General features: G+C 47.2%; 1 protein-coding gene across 4 annotated transcripts in view; it reads left to right on the top strand.

Annotated features, from left to right (window-relative positions):
• Nucleotides 1-351: 351 nt before the first annotated feature.
• llgl1 (LLGL scribble cell polarity complex component 1) overlaps nt 352-17,631 on the top strand; it is a 93,399-nt gene continuing 76,119 nt past the window's right edge. For 2 of the 4 annotated variants that reach the window (XM_052021185.1, XM_052021187.1), the window contains exons 1-2: nt 460-682; nt 1,977-2,074. In XM_052021185.1, coding sequence (XP_051877145.1) covers nt 602-682; nt 1,977-2,074 — 179 coding nt within the window. In that variant the 5' untranslated portion in view covers nt 460-601. Of the gene's footprint in view, nt 683-773; nt 788-1,976; nt 2,075-17,631 lie in introns of those variants that run through there. The other 2 variants (XM_052021184.1, XM_052021188.1) reach the window with 2 other exon arrangements.

Raw genomic sequence — 17,631 nt, forward strand, 5'->3', positions numbered from 1 at the left:
GCCATCGAGCTCCATGGACTTCTGTGCCTTGACTAGACATACAATGGCACTAATAAATGCAATGTGGAATTCGTTAGAAATAACCTAGAAAATGGTGAGAATATGGTGCTCTTGTTGCAGAGCCTAGTTGAGGGAAATGGCATTGATGAACTGAGGGGAAAACAAAGGAGGACTCTGCTGATAAGGTGAGCAGGAGTCACAGACGGTCCTGAGACAACAGCGGCGCCATCACCCCCCCGGCGGGGCCGGCCTGTCTGCAAACTCCAAGCGAACTACATTTCCCAGGATGTAGTGCGCGACAGGGCGGCGCCGCGCGATTGGGACATACACCATCGCACGGGAGGAGACCGCGACCACCGATTGGTCTCGCTGGACAGATCCTGATGCCAATCAAAGGGGAAGCTCCAATAACTGCGCTCCCCCGCGAAGGCGGGGTTAACCGTGCAGAGCCGCCACAAAAGAAGCGGCCGCGGAGCCCTTGGTCCCTCGGTGTGAGTTCAGTCTTCCCGGCTCGCTTTCCCTTGATCCAGCCGCAGCTCCACTCGCTTCCTGCTGATAACACGCACCTGTACCGGGCCCGCCGGGAGTCTGAGCCGAGACCATGATGAAATTTCGATTCCGCCGGCCGGGTAACGACCCGCAGCGGGAGAAACTCAAATTGGAGCTGTTCGCCTTCAATAAGGTGAAGGAAGATGGGAGGTGAAGGGGGGCGGGGGGGGGGGTAGGGCGACGGAGGGTGGGACGGGAGGTGGGGTAACTCGAATTGGAACTGTTCGCCTTCAATAAGGTGAAGATGGGAGGGGGAGGGTGCAGTGGGGGGAGGTGGAGAGAGGGTGCTATGAGGGATGGTGAAAGGGGAGGTGGAGGAATGACCTGACGTGGGAGAAACTCGAATTGGATCTGTTCACTTCAATAAAGATGGGGAGAGGTGGAGGCTGGGAGGGTGGTGGGGGATAAGAAGAGTGTAGGGGAGAGGGGGTTGAGTTGGGGAGGGTGAGAGGTTATCTGGCGGTCAATAGAAGAAAGGTAGGGAGGTTAGAGTGGTGGAGGATTTGGAGAAAGGTACAGCGTTGTAACCTTGAGTGCCAAGATAAGGAGAGGGGATGATGTTGTATGGGTCTTGAGAGAATGAGGGTGGGGAGGTGTGGAGACGTGGAGGATGTGAGGAGGAAAGGGGATGAAATTTGGTGTTGGGGGTTGATCTGTTAGACACATTTTACTATGTACCTTAGGTAATAAGCCACTCATCATGTGAGCTTGGGCTCTATTATTCTAAAGCCAAAGTCACTTGTCATGTGAGCTTGGGCAGCCTTTATTATTCTAAAGCCAAAGTGTTGGCTCTGAATACCACTTGCATTTAATAAAATCTTTGGTAATAAGGGAAATGATTGGCTTGTATCAGATGGTGTTTAAGAACCTGAATGTTTGGAAAATTTACTTGATTTTGTTTTGCCCTTCCCCTGGAGTTTTTGTAGTCTTTAGATAAAGAAAACACATACATGAATGTGATTCATCACAACTTGACCATATGAGTACTTCACAGCAGCAATGACGTGCACTTGATTGTGTGGTGCATCGTGGCTACTTGCAAAGAAAGCTAACAAAAGCCCTTTTACTTTATTTCAAATTTTGTCACTCTGCAGCTGAGAAGAACATTGGGCTAAAATTATTGCTATTACTAACATGTTGAATTTTTTTTCTACTTGTTCTCCTTGGGTTCTAGAGCAGGATTTCTGCATCTCTACATCCCTTTTTTTCCTGCTTGCATGGGTCTAAACTCTGGAATTCCTTAAAATATGCCCTCTTTGACCAAGCTTTTAGTCACCTAATCTGATTCCTGTGGCTCAGTGTCCAGTTTTGTGTGACAAAGAGCCAAATGATGTTTAGTATTTTTAAAGTGCTATATGAATGCCAGTTGTTGTAATGAAATCTTTACACTGAATAAATCATAAATGCATCTATATCCATCCTTCTAGACAGTCGAACATGGATTTCCAAATCAGCCTAGCTCTTTGGCACACGATCCGAAACTCCGGCTAATGGCTATTGCAACCAAATCAGGAGCTTTGAAAATGTATCCTTTTTATAAAAACAAATCCTTGGACTGTGGTGTTGTTGATGCACGTGAAGGTAAGCATTTTATGCTGCCCTTTTTGAAACTCATTAAGCAGCAAATATGTGTGGGTAGTTTGGAATTGCAGAAGCTTTAGATGGGATACATACATGGCATCTGATTTGATTACCATGACAACATACTCTTTATTGTGGAAGATGAGTGGCAGATTTGAGAATTTTGGATATTGTTGCCATTTCACTTTATTTCAGTTGTAGTTGATTGTAGTGCTTTCTCAATGTGTTCACCTCTGATAATCAAGTTAGAATTTCTAGATGGAATGGTGTTAAAATTTGATGTTTGGCACTTATCATTGGCTATTGCAGCGGTATGGAGCAATAATTGCTATGTAACATGATTCCAGTAAACTTGGTAAAATCAGGAATTCCTGCTGGTTATGCATAAACTTTTGGGGCAGAAAAACCTTTGCCAGTCTCTCCTGTAATATCATTCTTGTACTTTGATGTCTAAGAATGTTGATTTTTTTTTACTTTTTTTTCCCCTGTTTTGTGTTTATTGAGACTCTTTTGGATGCATCTTGAGTGTTTTCTCTCCTGCGGAATCCCTTCTAGAAAAGGGAGTAGGAGGAATGAATTTGGTTAAATTAGAACCTGGATTAAATCCCTGTTTCCACTGCACTTTGCTGCAGTGGAAAAAATTTATAAACTTCCTTTGATTGTGACTGCTAGCAAGTGTGACTAGGGTGCAGGGAGGTAAGAATGCCTCTAGCTGTGTTTAACAACATTTGAGTTTGCTGTAGTAATTAACCCAAATATTATATAGACAGACCCAGCCTGGTTTAATAGGAGAAGTTGGGAATAGGTGAGGGGCAAGTGACAACTTTCCCTGGGAGAGTGCTGCTTTTTTTTAAGTTATCTGTATTGGTGTTTGTGCATGGACGATATTGGTGGATTGTTGTCTCTTGTGGGTTCTGGTGGCTGAGACTGCTTGTGCAGTGCCTGCTCCAGAGCATTGTAACTGATGTGGTCACTGACCTCTGTTCTTGCAAGAGCATTATTAATGGTGCAGTTAAATCACAACATCCTGTGCAAGTTGAAATTACTGTAAGTGTTTAGAACAATTTAATTATTTCAGCTTTAGCAATTATGAATTAATCAAGCTTAAAAAAAAATTGACTTATTTTATCTGCAATGAACTGATTGGAGGAAAGAATAATTGCCTTGAAAAAGCTGCATCAAGATGATCTATTTGGGTAAATGCCCCAACCAGTGTGACACTGGTTCAAAGTTTTAAAAAGACGAGCACTGTAAAGTCCAAGTAGAAGAGACAACATTTAATTATAATGTTCAAGTAGTCTTGTTGGCATTTCTCACAACTTCCAATTCCTGAAATCCTTTTGTAAGTTCTACTATATATTTTGCGTTCTGCAATTTTCAAAATATGGAATGGAAAATGTACTAAGCAGTTGTTTCATGTTAAGCTTGTCACTTTGTGCCAATATCAGCAGGACCTGAAGTACAAAAGTGAAACAAACTTCACAAATCATAATGCATACAATAAAATGATCTTCACTGCAGACTGGGATATATTGGATCAGTGTTTATTGATCAGGAGTGTTGTCAAGGAGTTGAAGGTGGGATGTATAGCTCATAGCAACTAGAACTTTTTTTGGTACAGCAGAGTAATTCACTTAGTTTTTTGAGGAAATCTCAAGTGCGGTGGATAAGGGAGAAGCTGTGGATGCTGTGTATTTGGATTTTCAAAAGGTCTTCGACAAGGTGCCACACAAGAGGCTGCTAAATAAGATGAGCTCGTGGAAATACAGGAAGGATATTAGAATGGGTGGAGCATTGGCTGATAGGCAGAAAGCAAAGGGTGGGAATAAAGGGATACTGTTCTGGTTGGCTGCTGGTTACCAGTGGTGTTCCTCAGGGGTCGTTGGGGCCGCTTCTTTTTACTGTATATTGATGATTTGGATTATGGTCTAAGTAGTCTAGTGGCTAAGTTTGCAGACAACACCAAGATAGGGGGAGGAGTACAGAGTATTGAAGAAACAGAAAGGTTGCAGAGAGACTTAGATAGCTGAGGAGCATGGGCAAAGAAATGGCAGATGAGATTGAATGTTGAGAAATGTGCGGTTGTACACTTTGGAAGAAGAAATAAGTGGGTGGATTATTATTTAGATGGGGAGAAAATTCAAAGTACAGAAGTGCAAAGGGACTTGGGGGTCCTTGTGCAGGATACCCTAAAGGCTAACCACCAGGTTGGATCGGCAGTAAGAAAAGCGAATGCTATGTTGGCATTGATTTTGAGAGGTATAACTTATAAAAGTAAGGGTGTGTTGATGAGGCTCTGTGGGGCACTTAGTGAGACCTCATTTGGAATACTGTGTGCAATTTTGGGCCCCTTATCTTAGGAAGGATGTACTGATGTTGAAGAGGGTTCAGAGAAGATTTATGAGGATGATTCAGATTAGAAATTTTTTAAAAGCTATTTATACCCTCTTTTCCGACACCATATAAAACTGAAATTATGGAAAAAATTTTAGGTCTTAATCCTTATCAGAAGGGCTTGATAGCAATAATCTATGATTTAATTATGAAAATACGTCCAGAATCACTGGACAAAATTAAGAATGAATGGGAAAGTGAACTCCAGACACCTTTACCACAGAGACATGGAAGAAAATTCTTCGTTTAGTTAATACATCTTCAATGTGTGCCAGACACCCTTTGATACAGTTTAAGGTAGATCACAGGACCCATATGTCAAGAGATAAGCTAGCCTGTTTTTATCACCATATAAATCCTATATGTGACAGATGTATATCAAATGTGGCTTCTCTGACACGTATGTTTTGGTTCTGTCCTCTTTTTGGAAAATTATTGGAAAGACATTTTTAGCATTATCTCAACTGTATTGAATATTGATTTGCAACCTCACCCTATCACTGCAATTTTTGGATAACCAAGGATCAAGTCTGGCCATTTATCTGCTTCCGCTTGTCTTTGTCACATTAATGGCCAAACGATCCATTTTGCATAAATGTAAGGATCCAATACCCCCTACTACTATTTCAATGGTTGTCTCAAATTATATCATGTTTTAAATTGGAAAAAAATTAGGAGTGGTACTGTTGATCCTTCGCTTAAATTTGAAGATATTTGGAGTACATTTATTCAATACTTTCATATGATATAGATCCCTTTTCAATAACTTTTTAATTTAGAGGAATGGAGTTGACGACATAATATTGCTCTGTTTCTATTGAGAAATTTCAGTCCAGTTTTTTTTCTTTTTGTTTGTTTTGAAATTTTCTTTGGTTTGGTTTGTTATATTATTTACAATGTTTTTTTTGATTTGGAGATACTTTTTCTTTTGTACACTAAATCTTTTTCTTTCCTTTTTTATATCATATTCATCTACTAAGAGATCGTGAGATCTAAAGTTTTTTTATATTTTATTATTATGATTATCTATGCCATGATTGTTCTCTTGATCTTTGTATTACATGTACAATCATTGATTTTGTATATTAATCTGTATGAATTTGGAAACTAATAAAAAGATTGAAAAAGAAAGGAAAGAAGAGAGATTCCCAGAATGAAAGGGCTAACATACGATGAGTGTTTGTCAGCTCTTGGACTGTACTCACTGGAGTACAGAAGAATGAGAGGGGACCTTATAGAAACATTTCGAATGTTGAAAGGACTGGGCAGAATAGATGAAGCTAAGCTGTTTCCCTTGGTGGGTGAGTCCAGGACTAGAGAGCACAGTCTTAGAATTAGGGGGTACCCATTTAGAACAGAAATGAGAAGAAACTTCTTTAGCCAGAGGGTTGTGGATGTGTGGAATTTGTTGCCACATACAGCTGTGGAGGCCCAATCATTGGGGGTGTTTAAGGAGGAGATTGATAGGTATCTAATTAGTCAAGGTATCAAGGGATATGGGGAAAAGGCCGGAAATTGGGGCTAGATGGGCATAGTTCAGCTCATGGTGAGGTAGCGGAGCAGACTCGATAGACTGAATGGCCTACTTCTGCTCCTTTGTCTTGTGATCTTGGAAAATGGTTTGTTTGAAGAGCAGAGGAAAGGGAAATCTCTCTGGATTGTATTTCCTAAATGAGTGGTGGCTCGTCGTATGTAAATAATAGCATAAAATCAATCTTTCTCATTTGCTGCAGTGGCTATCAAGCATGATTGACAAAGATGTTACTCAATTACTTCCATTCTGGCTGTAGTATAGATACTATTTACAGCCTGAATTTGGGTAGCAACAGATCTTCATGCTACTTACCAAATTAGTAAATATGACATTGATCATTGATTATAAGGGAGTATGGATGAAAGAAGGTTCCTCAATTACGAAATAAATGTTTTGTAGCCGAACATGGCGTGTGGCAGAAAAGAAAACTCAGAAACGTGGAGGCTGGACTGGAGCACACTTTACTGACTGAAAATAAAATGCGCGTGCTTGCAAAAGGACCCGATAGCCTCTCTGGCGGAAGTGACGTGAGGTCCCTGCTGGAAGGCCTGCCCCGCGGTTAGTCTACGTCACGCTCCCGTGCATGCACCCGCGGCCACTGATGGTGGTTCGAGTTTTGCAGATCTGGGCCGCTACACCCCCCCCCCTCCCCCAGGCAGAATTGCCCATGGGGGGCATGGGACCCCCAGTCTGTCTGTCCCTCTTGGGCGGCCTGCCCACCGGCGCGGGGAGGGCACCTTCACGGGCTGCCCGATGTCCAAATGCGCTGGTTTGAGGTGGTCCACTGTGAAGGTCTCCTTGCGGCCACCCACCTCCACGACACACATAGATCCGTTGTGCCAGATCACCTTGAAGGGTCCTTCATACAGCCTCTGCAGAGGTGACTTGTGCATGCCCCTGCGAATGAAAACGTACTCACAGTCCCGGAGATCCCTAGGGACAAAGGATGGTGTTAGTGCCATGTCTGGAGGTCGGAACTAGTGCCAGGCTCCCCACCTTGTCCTGCAGCTTCGTCAGCACTTCCGCCGGCGTCCCTGCTGGACCTTGGGCCTCTGGCACAAACTCGCACGGGACCGTCAGGAGGGTGCTGTAAACCAACTCCGCCGAGGAGGTGCTCAGGTCCTCCTTGGGGGCCGTGTGGATGCCCAGTAGAACCCAGGGAAGCTCATCTGTCCAGTCGGGCCCTCTGAGGCGCACCATCAGGGCTGACTTGAGGTGCCTGTGGAACCGCTCGACCAAGCCGTTGGCCTGTGGGTGGTACTCCGTGGTGTGGTGTAACTGGGTGCCCAGGGGCTGCGCCAGTGTTGTCCACAACCCTGACGTGAACTGTGCCCCTCTGTCAGAGGTGATGTCCGCTGGGAGTCCGAACCAGGCGATCCAGTTTGCGATGAGCGTCCTGGCGCGGGACTCAGTGGACGTGTCCGCTAGTGGCACGGCCTCCGGCCATCTGGTGAACCTGTCGACCATGGTGAAGATATACCTGGCGCCCCAGGAGATGGGCAGGGGGCCAATGGTGTCCACGTGGATGTGCTGAAACCTGCCAAGCGTCAGTTGGAACTGCTGGAGGGGAGCCTTCACATGCCACTGGACCTTGGCAGTCTGGCAGTGTACGCAGGTCCTGGCCCAGTGTCCGACCTGCTTGTGCAGACTGTGCCAAACGAATTTGTCTGATACCAATTTGATGGATGCCGGGAGTGTCAGTCCCAGAGGAACAGGAGGCTGTTGTGATGGCCAGCTGTCGAAGCCACTAGTGACGGCTGGCCCCGGCGTTTCCCGGAAAGGCACATGGTGGACAGCAGCGGCGCATGTTTGGCCCCCACCTCTGATGGTAAAAGCACCATTGGTCTGAACCCTCATCTCTGTCCCCCGTGGGTCTTGGCGGTTTCGGTTGTGGGGTCTTGGCCTTAGGCTGCACAGTCATGGTTAGGCAGATGGAAGCCGCTCCCCGCTGCTTACCCTGCCACAAAATGTCCGCCGAGGCTGCGCGGGTCGCTGAAATCTTCACCTGCAAGGAGGAGGCGAATGTCCTCTGGCATTGCTCGAGGAACAGCCCCTCAAATAGGAGGCAGGGCTTATGGCCATCCATGAGCGCCAGCATGTCGTCCATCAGCTCGGATGGCTTGTGGTGGCCCAGGCCGTCCATGTGCAGAAGCCGCATGGCTCATTTGTAGCGGGAGAGTCCGAAAGTGTGGAGGAGGAGTTCCTTGATCTTAGTGTACCTGTCCTCCATGGGTGGGTGGTGCAGGAAGTCAATGATCCGGACTGCCATGTCCTGGTCGAGCGTGCTGACCACGTAGTAGTACCGCGTGGCGTCGGCTGTAATGCCTCGGATACTGAACTGGGCGTCAGCCTGCTGGAACCAAATGTGGGGCTGAGCGGCCCAGAAATTCGGTAGGTTGAGCGAGACTGCGTTGTGCAAGTCGTTGGGATTCATGTTGCGGGTTCCAGATGTCGTCTGGGAGTGTTAGGGTTACCAAATGTAGCCGAACGCAGCGTGTGGCAGAAAAGAAAACGCAGAGATGTGGAGGCTGGACTGGAGCACACTTTACTGACTGAAAACAAAATGCGTGCGCTCGTAGAAGGACTCGAGAGCTTCTCTGGAGGAAGTGACGTGAGGTCCCTGCTGGAGGGCCTGCCCCACGGTTAGTCTACGTCGTGCTACCGTACATGCGCCCGCAACTGCCGATGGCGGTTCGAGTTCTGCAGGTCCGGGCACCTACAGTCTGACTTATTTGAGATACTTGACAATCCCTTTACTATATTGTTTGATGCTGCTATTGATGATTTACATAAATGTCAGAATAGCAATTTGTCATCTTTTTGGGATTCGGATTAGTTCCTCTGGATCACTGGTCCAAACCTCTAAATGCAAGTTCAAAGCTTGAGGCATAATGATTTTATTTTCTTCTGCTCCTCTGTGAAATAGAGATTGAATGAGCAATCTAGCTTGAGACTCTTCAGAACTTAAATAACAGTGGTAAGAGGGTGAATGGGGGAGTGGGGAGGGGCAATTTTGACTGCAGTTGCGTAGATATAATGCAGAGGAATTTATCCTAAAATTAACTTTATTACCCTGAGCACAATCCTTCCTGGTGACTTACTCTGAATAAGCAATATTTTACAGCTGACCCAGCATTGCTTTGGTTTTAGTTCTCTCTCTGAGCAAAGAGTCTTTAACAGAGGATGTGTCGGGGTGGGGAAAATGGTTTGGCTTTTATATCATGAATGCTCAATAGAGCAGTCCAAAGGGTCCCTTTGTTAGTAGAAACCTTGTGTCTGTGTATTGTTGAGATCTGCATGAGAGCATGACTGGAACTGCACAGCAGCACATAAGCTTTGCCTTGCTGGATAAAAGATGTGCTTACTGACCCTTCAGAGCAGTCCACAATCTTTCTCTTTAGTCTGATGCTTGTCCTGTCTGTTTCTGAATGCAGCAATGTTGGTTTGCGAACATTTATTGTAATATTTAGTTTCTTGCACCTATTTGTGTCCTTTGACCCCAGCTTTCATGATTGGTTGTATTGAACGATGTCACACCCTGATTTTGGTTGTAATTTTTTTGTGAGTTAACTCTTCTGACCAAGGACAGGCAATGAATCTGCTTTCCATTTCTTCCCTTCTTCCTACTTTTCTCATCTCTTCCCACTCCAGTACTGTTATTTTGAAGTCCTGCTGGATGTTACTTCACTCCCATTTCTTGTCAAGTGTTCTCTTCATTCCTTGCAATAAACCTTAACCTCCTAACTCCTGTGTCTCTGGAAGAGGTCTAACACAGTGCCAGGTTATTCAATATTGATGTTGTATTTGCTCCTGAATTGAGCTTTTGAGCACCTTCTGATGATGCTACTTTCATCCCTGACTGATTCCACCCTTTCCTCAGGTCATCTGCTGCTGCACCCTTCATACATGCTTTGGGTGACTTTAGACTTGACTGTTCCATTGTTCTGCTGATCAGCATTGAGAACCTTGTCCATTGCCATAGAAAATAGCACTAGGACTAAGCTATTTGTCTAGAATTCAATGACCTTGGCTAATTCTCTATCAGAATGCTATGCTCCAGCTACCAACACCTTTTGTGACTAGAGAAATACTTATTTCCTTGATCAACATCTTCAACCACTTGCCCTCCTGTGGCAAAGAATTCCACACGTTGACTGCTCACTGTAAAGAAATTTCTCATCTCCAGTTCTATCTGTCTTGCCTGTATACTGATAAGTGGCCCCTCATTTTAGATCTCCCTCAATACCAGGGAAAATATCCTCCACTCCCATTTCTTTTGCCCCTTTTCTCTCTTTCTTCCCCCCCCCTCCCCCAATCCAATCTGACTAGCCGTCGGTATTTTAAGTTTCAATATATTTCCTCTCATTCTTTTAAACTTGAGTGGATACGAGTGTAGTTGACCCAATTTCTTGTGCTGTTCTAAAAATTAGTCTGGTAAATATTGTTACATTTTCTCTACCAATGGTATCTTTTGGGTGAGGAGACTGAAACAGCAAACTGTGGCGACTCACCTTACCGGTGTTGAACTGCCTCCCGAGATCACGAGCGTCATCGGAGGCCCCGACCCAAGATGGCGCGGGGCCCTCCTTCTCCATCGTTGGGCTAGGAAAGCCCCTGCCCAGGAAGGTCAGGTGACCCGCGCGTGAAGTCAGCGCAGGAACTGAAGTGCGGGAAGAGTTCGAGAATAAAAGGCACACCGCGCCCCTGTCGAGCAATCGACTTCTACTCCGAGCAATCGACTTCTACTCCAAGCAACCGACTCTGTGTCCTTATTTTATAGTAGTGTAGCTAGCCGCTACATTGGTGACCCCGACGGGCCCAAACGTTTTTGGACCCACGATGTCTGCACAGCAAGAGGTACAAGCAGTAGCCCTTAAACTGCCCACCTTTTGGACACTCTGGCCACATGTCTGGTTCAACCAGGCTGAGGCCCAGTTCCAGATTTGTCAGATCACCAGGCACAACACCAAGTACTACTACGTGGTGAGCGCCCTCGACCAAGACACCGCAGTCCAGGTCGAGGACTTCATCCAGGCACCCCCGGAGGAGGAGAAGTACGATAAGTTCAAGACCCTCCTTGAGACTTTTGCCCTTTCCCGACGCGAACGGGCCTCCCACCTCCTCCACCTTGATGGGTTGGGTGATAGACCCCCCCTCTGCGCTCATGAACGAGATGTTGGCCCTGGCAGACGGCCACAAACCCTACCTGATGTTTGAGCAGGCCTTCCTGGAGCAGTTAACAGACAACATCCACCTGCTCCTGTCAGATGCCAACTTCAGCAACCCCTGGAAGGTGGCCGCCTCTGCTGATGTCCTTTGGCGGGCGAAGAAGGAGAGCAGGGCGTCTGTCGAGTGCGTTGCCACGCCACGTGCCCAGCAGGCCAGACCCAGCAATCGACCACACTCCACCCGCCACCAGGTCTGAGACACTGACCGACCAATGGTGTTCCTACCACCAGTGGTGGGGCGCAGACGCCCGCAGGTGCCGGCCACTATGCAGGTTTCCGGGAAACGCCAGGGCCAGCCGCCGCTGATGGCTATGGCGGCTGGCCACCCAGATAGCCTCTTGCATGTGTGGGACAGGCATTCCAGCTGTCGTTTCCTGGTAGATACTGGAGCTGAGGTCAGCGTCATGCCTCCCAACAGCCATGAGACTTGCAACTGCATACCTGGACCTGCCCTCAGAGCCGCTAACGGCAGCGCCATCTGGACCTTCGGCACCCGTTTGGTGCAACTCCAGTTCGGCAGCAGCAACTTTACCTGGAAATTCACCCTGGCCACCATCGCGCAACCACTCCTCGGGGCAGACTTCCTTTGCACCAACAGTCTGCTGGTTGACCTGCGAGGTAAGTGTTTGGTACATGCCAGGACCTTCCAAACGTTCTCGTTGGGTGAGGCCAACCTACCGGCCCCACACCTCGACTCCATCACCATGTCGACGAACGAGTTCGCCAGGGTCCTGGCAGAGTTCCCGTCTGTACTAACGCCCCAGTTCTCCTCCACCTTGTCCAAGCACGGCGTTCAGCATCACATCCCCACCCAGGGCCCACCCCTCAACACCCGCGCCCAACAGCTATCCCTGGACAAGCTCCGCCTCGCGAAGGAGGAATTTAAGAAGATGGAGGAGTTGGGGCTCATCCGCAGGTTGGACAGCCCATGGGCCTCTCCGATACACATGGTTCCCCAAGGTAGCTGGAGGCTGGCGACCCTGTGGCGATTACCAACGCCTGAACGACATAACTACCCTGAACCGGTACCCCGTGCCGCATATTCAGGACTTTGCTGCCAACCTGCACGGGCAGTCCATTTTTTCCAAGGTCAACCTCATCCACAGCTATCACCAGATCCCGGTGCATCTGGACAACATTCCAAAGACAGCGCTGATCACACCTTTCGGCCTCTTTGAATTTGTCTGGATGCCCTTTGGCCTCAAGAACGTTGCTCAGTCCTTCCAACGACTGATGGATGTGGTCGGGCGCGACCTTGACTTCGTCGTCTTATACTTCGATGACATCTTGATTGTCGCCACCAGCAGCAGCCACCAGGAACATCTCATGCACCTCCGCCAACTCTGTTCTCGTCTGAGGGATTTCGGCCTGACCATCAACCCAGCCAAATGCCAGTTCGGGCTCGAGACAATCGATTTCCTGGGCCATCGGATCGACAAACACGGCGCCTTGCCCCTGCTTGCAAAGGTCAACACCATCCACCACTTTGCCAGACCCACCTCCATCGAGGGCCTGCAGGAATTTCTTGGTATGGTAAACTTTTATCACCAGTTCATACTATCCACAGCCCACATCATGTGACCGTTGTTTGCTCTCCTGTTGGGCGGAAGCAAGGACATTGTTTGGTCAGAGGAGGCTGACACCGTGTTCGTCAAAACCAAGCAGGCCTTAGCGGATGCAGTCATGTTGGTGCATCCTCGTACGGACGTCCCGACTGCCCTCACGGTCGAAGGCGTTCTAGAGCAGCTCATCGAAGGGCGTTGGCAACCGCTGGCATTCTTCAGCAGACACCTTTGACCACCAGAGCTCAAATATAGCGCTTTCGACCACGAGCTGTTGGCGTTGAACCTGGCCATCAGACACTTCCGATACCTCTTGGAGGGCAGGCCGTTTACAGCTTTCACTAACCACAAGCTGTTGACCTTCACTTTCAACGAGGTCTCGGATCCCTGGTCAGCACGGCAGCAGCGGCACTTGTCGTACATGTCAGAGCACACCACTAATGTCCGCCATTTGTCTGGGAAAAAGAATGTGGTCGCGGATGCACTTTCACAGCCCACCATCCAAGTTTTGTCCCGGGGATGGATTTCAGCACTTTGGCGGAGGCACAACAAACGGACATGGAGATTCCCAGCTATCGCACTGCAGTCTCGGGCCTGCAACTGCAAGACCTACTGGTAGGCCTCGGTGAGCACACCCTGCTCTACAATATCTCCACTGGTAAACCCCGCCCCATTGTTCCAGCTGCCTGGTGTCGATGGGTGTTTGATTCCATCCGGACTACTGTCTGGATGATATCTGACAAGTTCATCTGGCGTGGTCTGCGTAAACAGGTTTCCGAATAAGCCCGGTCCTGCACACACAGCCAAACCTCAAGTACAGCAGCATGTCAAGGCCCCTCTGCAGGACTTTCAACCTATCCGCCGGAGGTTCGACCATATTCATGTTGACCTTGTCGGTCCCCTCCCACTCTCCCGAGGAGCGCGGTACCTCCTCACGATTGTCAACCGCTTTACCTCCTGGCCCGAAGCCATCCCCCTCACAGACACCTCCACCCAGTCCTGTGCACGGGCCCTTTTGTCAACTTGGGTGGCCCGTTTCGGTGTCCTGGCCCACATTACCTCTGACAGGGGAGCTCAATTCACCTCCGGCCTGTGGTCTGCCGTCGCCAACTTGTGGGGTTCCCAGATCCACCTCACCACCGCCTATCATCCGCAATCCAATGGGCTGGTGGAAAGGTTCCATCGACACCTCAAGTCGGCACTCATGGCCCACCTTAAGGGGCCCAACTGGGTGGATGAACTCCCCTAGGTCCTGCTGGGGATACATACCGCGCCAAAAGAGGACCTGTATGCCTTGTCCGCGGAGATGGTCTATGGAACGCCCTTGGTTGTCCCGGGCGAGTTCCTACCAGCCCCTCGGGGACCAGAGGAAGAACCTGCTGCGACGCTCGACCGGCTGCATGAGCAGCTAGGCAACCTGGCCCCGATACCCACCTCGCGACACGGACAGGCCCCGACCCGTATGCCGACGTCCCTCCGAGACTGTAGGTTTGTCTTTGTCAGGAGGGGTGCGCAACAAACACCGCTGTAGCGGCCGTACATAGGGCCATTCCGGGTCATCAAGAACAATGGGTCTACGTTTGTGCTGGACATTGGGGGGGGGGGCGCAAGGAGGTTTTTACAATTGACCGGCTGAAGCTGGCTCATTTAGATCTGGACCAACCGGTAGTGGTCCAGCGAGCACGACGCAGGGGCAGGCCACCCAAGTCATAGTTTATTTAATTCTGGCTTTCGCGATGGTATCGCCGGTGCTGGGGAGGGTTATGTGGCGACTCACCTTACCGATATCAAATTCACTTCTGAGATCGCGAGCGTCTTCGGAGGCCCTGACCCAAGATGGCACGGGGCCCTCCTTCTTCTCCGTTGGGCTAGGAAAGCCTGTGCGTGGCAAGGTCAGGTGACCCGTGCGTGACGTCAGCGTGGGAAGAGTTCGAGAATAAAAGGCGCACCACGCCCCTGTCGAGCAATCTACTTCTGACTCCAAGCAACTGACTCCGTGTCTTTATTTTATAGTAGTGTAGCTAGCCGCTACAAAATAATACATCAGGTCACTGTGTGTGGCCTCGCCAAAGTCCATTATAATTGTAGCAAGTCCTATATACATCGTCGTGTGGTGCAGGCGAACATTAACTGCCTTAATTGCTTGCTGCATCTATATGTTGGCTTTCAGGAGCTGATGTACTAGAGCACCCAGATTTCCCAGACTTTTGCCTTTTAAATGATAGTCTGCCATTGTGTTTTCCTACTGAAATGGATAACTTTAATTCATGTTGTTGTATCACATCTGCTATGTATCTGTCCACTTGCTTGACTTGTCCATACAGCCATGAAGCCTCGTTGCATCTTCCTGTCATTTCACAATCATATCCATTTTTGTCACTGGGAAACACATATATTACATTTTGGTTTCCTTGTCCAAATCATTAATGTATATTATGAAGATCTGGGGCTCAAGCAGGGATCCCTGGGGTACCCTTCTAGTCACTGCCTGTCACCCTTCACTCATTTGTTTCCAATCTATCAACCAGTTTACAATCTACGCCAGTACATTACTGCCTGAACCCATGTGCCTAAATATTGCATCCTAACCTCGAGGGAATTTGTCAAAGGCCTTCTGGAAAAATCAAATGTGCCATATCCACTGATCTCATATCTATTCTACCGGTTATATCATCAGAAAACATCGGCAGGTTTTTCAAATGCCTTTTCCCTTTCATAGATGACTTTAATCTTGTTGATATTTTCTAACTGTGCTGTTATTATATCTTTTATAATAGAGTTTAGTATTTTCCCTACTTGTGTTAGGGTAACTGGTCTGTAGTTGTTTTGCTCCCTTCCCTTTTCAAAAGAAAAATGGGGTTACATTTGCTACCCTCCAATCTGCTGGAACTGTTTCATAATCTGTAGTATCTTGGCAGATGATGATCAACACATCCTCTTGTTTCCATGGCTACCTGTAGTGGTATTCTGGGTTCAGATTACCAGGCCCTGGGGATATATCTGCTGTTAGTAATAAAGTCCAGCACTTTTTTAAAACCACCTCTTTAATTACTCCTCTTTATTATACTCTTGGTTTCCTGGCATTTCTAGAAGGATATTTGTCCCTTTTGATGAAGACGGAACCAAAGTATTTGTTTCCTTAGTCATAGTTGTATAGTACAGAAGTGTGCCCTTCAGCCCACTGCTAATGCCAACCTTTTTGCCTATCTACACTAACTGCATCTGCTTGCATTAGGTCCATGTCCTTCTATGCCTTGCCTTTAAGTGATTGTATCTGATTCCACAATGAAATCATCATTTGAAATCATCCTCTGGCAGTGAATTCCTGATGTCAAGCACTTTTTTTTTAAATAAGGGGAATTTGAGAGGAAAGGATTTTAAAACTTTCTTCACACTGTAAAGTTGTACCCTCTTATTTTTGATTCCCTTACCACGAGAAAATGATTTTGACTATCTCTGCCTTTTATAACTTTATGTACTTCTATCACCCATCAGCTGCCTTCGCTCCAGCAAAAACAAGTCCAGCCTATCCATTCTCTTCCCATAACTAAAATCCTCCAATCCAAGGAACAACCTGGTGAATCTCCTCACTCTCTCCCACACAATTACATCCTTCCTTAAGTGGGGCTACCAGAACTGTACACACTACTGTGGTCTAACCAGTGTTTGTGAAGTTGCAATATAACATCCCAACTCCTGTATTCTATGCCATGGCCTATGAAGGCAAGCATACCATGTGCCTGTCTTCACCAGCCTATTGAATTAGTTGCCAACTTCAGGGAACTATAGACTCGAATCTAAAGATCCCTCTGTCCAACATTTCTTATTGCCCTACCATTTACTGTATATGTCCTATTTCCCAAAGTACATAACTTTGCAGTTGTCAGAATTGAATTTGATCTGCCAGTGCTCTGCCTAACTTTCCATCCAATCTGTAGCCTTAGACAACTTTCCTCGCTATCCACAACATCAACTTTCCATGTTATCCACAAACTTGCCAATCATACCACTACATTAACATCCTGAGTTATTAATAAATATCAGAAACAACAAAGGTACCAGCACTTATCTCTGCAGTACACCACTAGTCACAGGCTTCCAATCAGAAAAGCATTCTTCTATCATTGGGCTCTGCCTCCTATCACCAAGCCAATTTTGGATCCAATTAGTCAGCTTGCCTCTCTTGCCATTTCTCTGTTCCCCATTATAACTTCTCCCATCTCTGCTTATAATAGGCCTACATTAATCATTCCTAATCTTTTCCAAGTCCCATTAACCTGCCTTCCTTTACTGATTAACTTGCATTGGTTCCTAGTTAAGTTGCATCTTAAAATTTTCTCCCTCTTTTTTTTCTATAAAATAAACATTGCAGAGATGAAACAAACAATGGTGCAGTCTCCTCCATTTGCAGAAGATCTTATCTCTGTGTTCAAGTTTTGGACTTTAGGGCAACTAAAACTTTGAAGCACAAATGTTTGTGGCTGTGCATTTTGATGCAGAAAGGCTTCAAGGGAGCATAGGTTAGGTGAATGGGCAAGGATGTGGTAGAGACAAATGTGAAAAATGTGTGATCGTCCAATTGGATAGAAAAGTTAAAATGATGAGATACAAGTGAAAATCAAACTGTAAATGCTGGAAATCTGAAATAAAACTGTGGGTGAACTGTGTAATGGGTTGACGGAACCTAGAGGGGAATGAAGGGGGGCTTGTGGGAGTATGAAGGAAAGGGGAATAAAATGGGAGGATTGGGTGGTGGGGGGGGGGGGGAAACAACCTACTGGAG

Source organism: Pristis pectinata, chromosome 8 (assembly GCF_009764475.1).
Source record: "Pristis pectinata isolate sPriPec2 chromosome 8, sPriPec2.1.pri, whole genome shotgun sequence".
NCBI classification, from domain to species: Eukaryota; Metazoa; Chordata; class Chondrichthyes; order Rhinopristiformes; family Pristidae; genus Pristis; species Pristis pectinata.